The sequence below is a fragment of the Nomascus leucogenys genome, chromosome 11 (assembly GCF_006542625.1).
Source record: "Nomascus leucogenys isolate Asia chromosome 11, Asia_NLE_v1, whole genome shotgun sequence".
Classification (NCBI taxonomy): Eukaryota; Metazoa; Chordata; class Mammalia; order Primates; family Hylobatidae; genus Nomascus; species Nomascus leucogenys.
The window spans coordinates 14,449,067-14,451,368 of NC_044391.1; the positions used below are offsets into that span (position 1 = coordinate 14,449,067).

The 2,302-nt window shown below is 43.0% G+C and overlaps 1 protein-coding gene across 1 annotated transcript; it reads right to left on the reverse strand.

The window, feature by feature from the left end:
• Nucleotides 1–1,671: 1,671 nt before the first annotated feature.
• On the reverse strand, nucleotides 1,672–1,983 carry LOC100597227 (elongation factor 1-delta-like). The gene has a single exon (XM_030823069.1). It carries the CDS (start codon nucleotides 1,981–1,983, stop codon nucleotides 1,729–1,731), a length of 255 nt encoding a protein of 84 aa, XP_030678929.1. The 3' UTR covers nucleotides 1,672–1,728.
• Between the last annotated feature and the right edge of the window lie 319 nt (nucleotides 1,984–2,302).

Genomic DNA, 2,302 nt, shown 5'->3' on the forward strand with positions numbered 1-2,302 from the left:
GCGCCATATATATTTTAAAATAAGCAAAACTGCAAGTACAAAGGAAAAAGAGGAAGGTCTAATTAACACTGCCTAGTGTTAAGATATAATAAAAAGGAACTGGCTGGTTTGTAGTGTAATTTTGACACCACTGGTACTTTCTGTTGGCAAATATTGGAAGAAAATCAGTGAGTAGCAGTTTTCCGTGAGGGGCTAAACAGGGAGCCCAGAACACAACAAAGCCACTGCATCACATGCAGTGATCGGTGATTCAGTGGATGAGTACACTCTCCTGATATGGGCACATGAGGAGTCAACTGTGAGTTTGCTCACCCAGGAAACAGATTCCCCCAGGGGAACAGAGAAAAATCTATGGATAGGGTGTGAGTTGTCTTGGGCTATGAACCATCAGGGCAGGCTTAATAAGTTTAGACTTGCCTTTGCCTTGGCTATCATGCTAGGCTGTCACAGTCCTTGGGGAGAAGGAAGAGAAAGATGGATTTATATGAACTGTTATTTTAAACTGACAACAAAGTAAGCAAACAAAACAACAATTAAAAACAAGGGTAGAGAAAGTCACAAAGCATTTTCTACATGCAAATTGAAAAGTAATATTGGTCCAAAGAATAAAATGAAAAGGAAACAATAAACTAGGAACACTGTTTGCGTTAAATTTCACAGAGCACGGTTTGAGGGTCTGCTCTGGGTCAGTCAAACCCATGTTAAACTCTCATCTCAATTTAAACTAAGAGTGTGGCTTTGGGCAGGTATATCAGCTTCTCCACGTCTCTGTGCCCTTGTCTGTAGAATAGAGATAATGTGTTGATATCATGGTCTTATTGTGAGAATTAAATATAATGAAAACTGTAAACGTCTTGGCACAATCCCTGGCCCGTATGTATTATTGTTACTATTATTAAAATAAATGAATACAGATAAACACAAAGATATATATATATATCTTTATATATATATATCTTTATATATATATATATATCTTTATATATATATATATATACACACACACACATTAGGGTATGAAAAATAATTTTAAACATAGAAATTCACATGGTTAATATGTATTAAAATGTTGAATATCAGTAGTAAAAGATATGCAATTTAATACTCCTAACTTTTCCTGCCAAGTTAGTAAAGTTCAAAAACTGATGGCACAATTTAAATTGCTGCCTCACTGTTAGCAAGGATGAAGTAAAAGAGACATTTCTCTATGGTCATGCTAGAATTATAAATTGGTGCAACCTCTTTACAACTCTGTTTGACTGTTTAATAATAGCCGTAAAATAATTTGATCAAGTATTTCATCTATTAGAATATACTTTAAAGAATTAAAAAATTAGACAAAGATTGATGCATAAAGGTATTTATTACAGTATCATAGGATATTTGGAAAATGTCAGAAACAAATTATCAGTATTACAGATACTGGTTTTTTGTTTGCTTGTTTTGTTTTGCCGGTCTCAGTTTTTAATCGTGGCAGGGCCTCACACACGCGTGCACGCGTACACACACACACACACACACACACACACACACACACACACACACAGGCTTCAGATCTTGTTGAAAGCTGCGGTGTCGACACCCTACACATGCTACTCAAACTTGGTGACCTCCTCTTCTAGCAAGTCTGTCCCCACCTTGTCATCCCCTGCCACACACTGAATCTGCAGCTTCCAGATAGCTTAGCCCACGAGCACCAGCTTGGAGCCCCCAGACCACTCCGTCCAGCTAGATGGAGCACACACAGGCCTTCAGCTGGGCCATGTCCGTCTCATCATCCCAAGGCTTGACGTCCCGCAGGATGGAGGACTGGGCCACCAGCGCCGGCTTCTTAACCTTCTTCTCTGCGTACTGCCGCAGCCACTCCTCCCGCAGCCGCACTGCCTCCTTGTCCTCCTCCTCATTGTCGCTGCTAAACAGGTCAATGTCATCGTCCTCGTCGTCCTCTGCTGGTGTGGCAGGCTTCTTGGCCGGGGGTTCCATTTGGCGCGTGGAGGACACGTGCTGGGTCTGCGGGGCTGTGGCTTGGAGATGGCCTGCTGCAGCTCCTGCACCACGCCTCGCAGGCTCTGCTTCTGCACTTCCAGGCTGGTGCTCCGGACGTCGAGCCACTGGGGCAACTGGAGGCCCCGGGGCCTGAGCTCTGGCGGGAGGCGCCGGCCACAGTCCTGTTTAACTGCTCCTAGATTTTCCTTTCTGCATCGTCATGTTTGAATTTGTCGAACCAGATCTTCTCATGTACTAGGCAGTTTGTAGCCGTTTTTCTGACACCAGCCGAGGACGCGGCGACCAGACAGGAAGA

Bases quoted from the DNA above. Each gene is read 5' to 3' on its own strand.
- LOC100597227 (XM_030823069.1), bottom strand. From the start codon at position 1,983: ATGGAACCCCCGGCCAAGAAGCCTGCCACACCAGCAGAGGACGACGAG.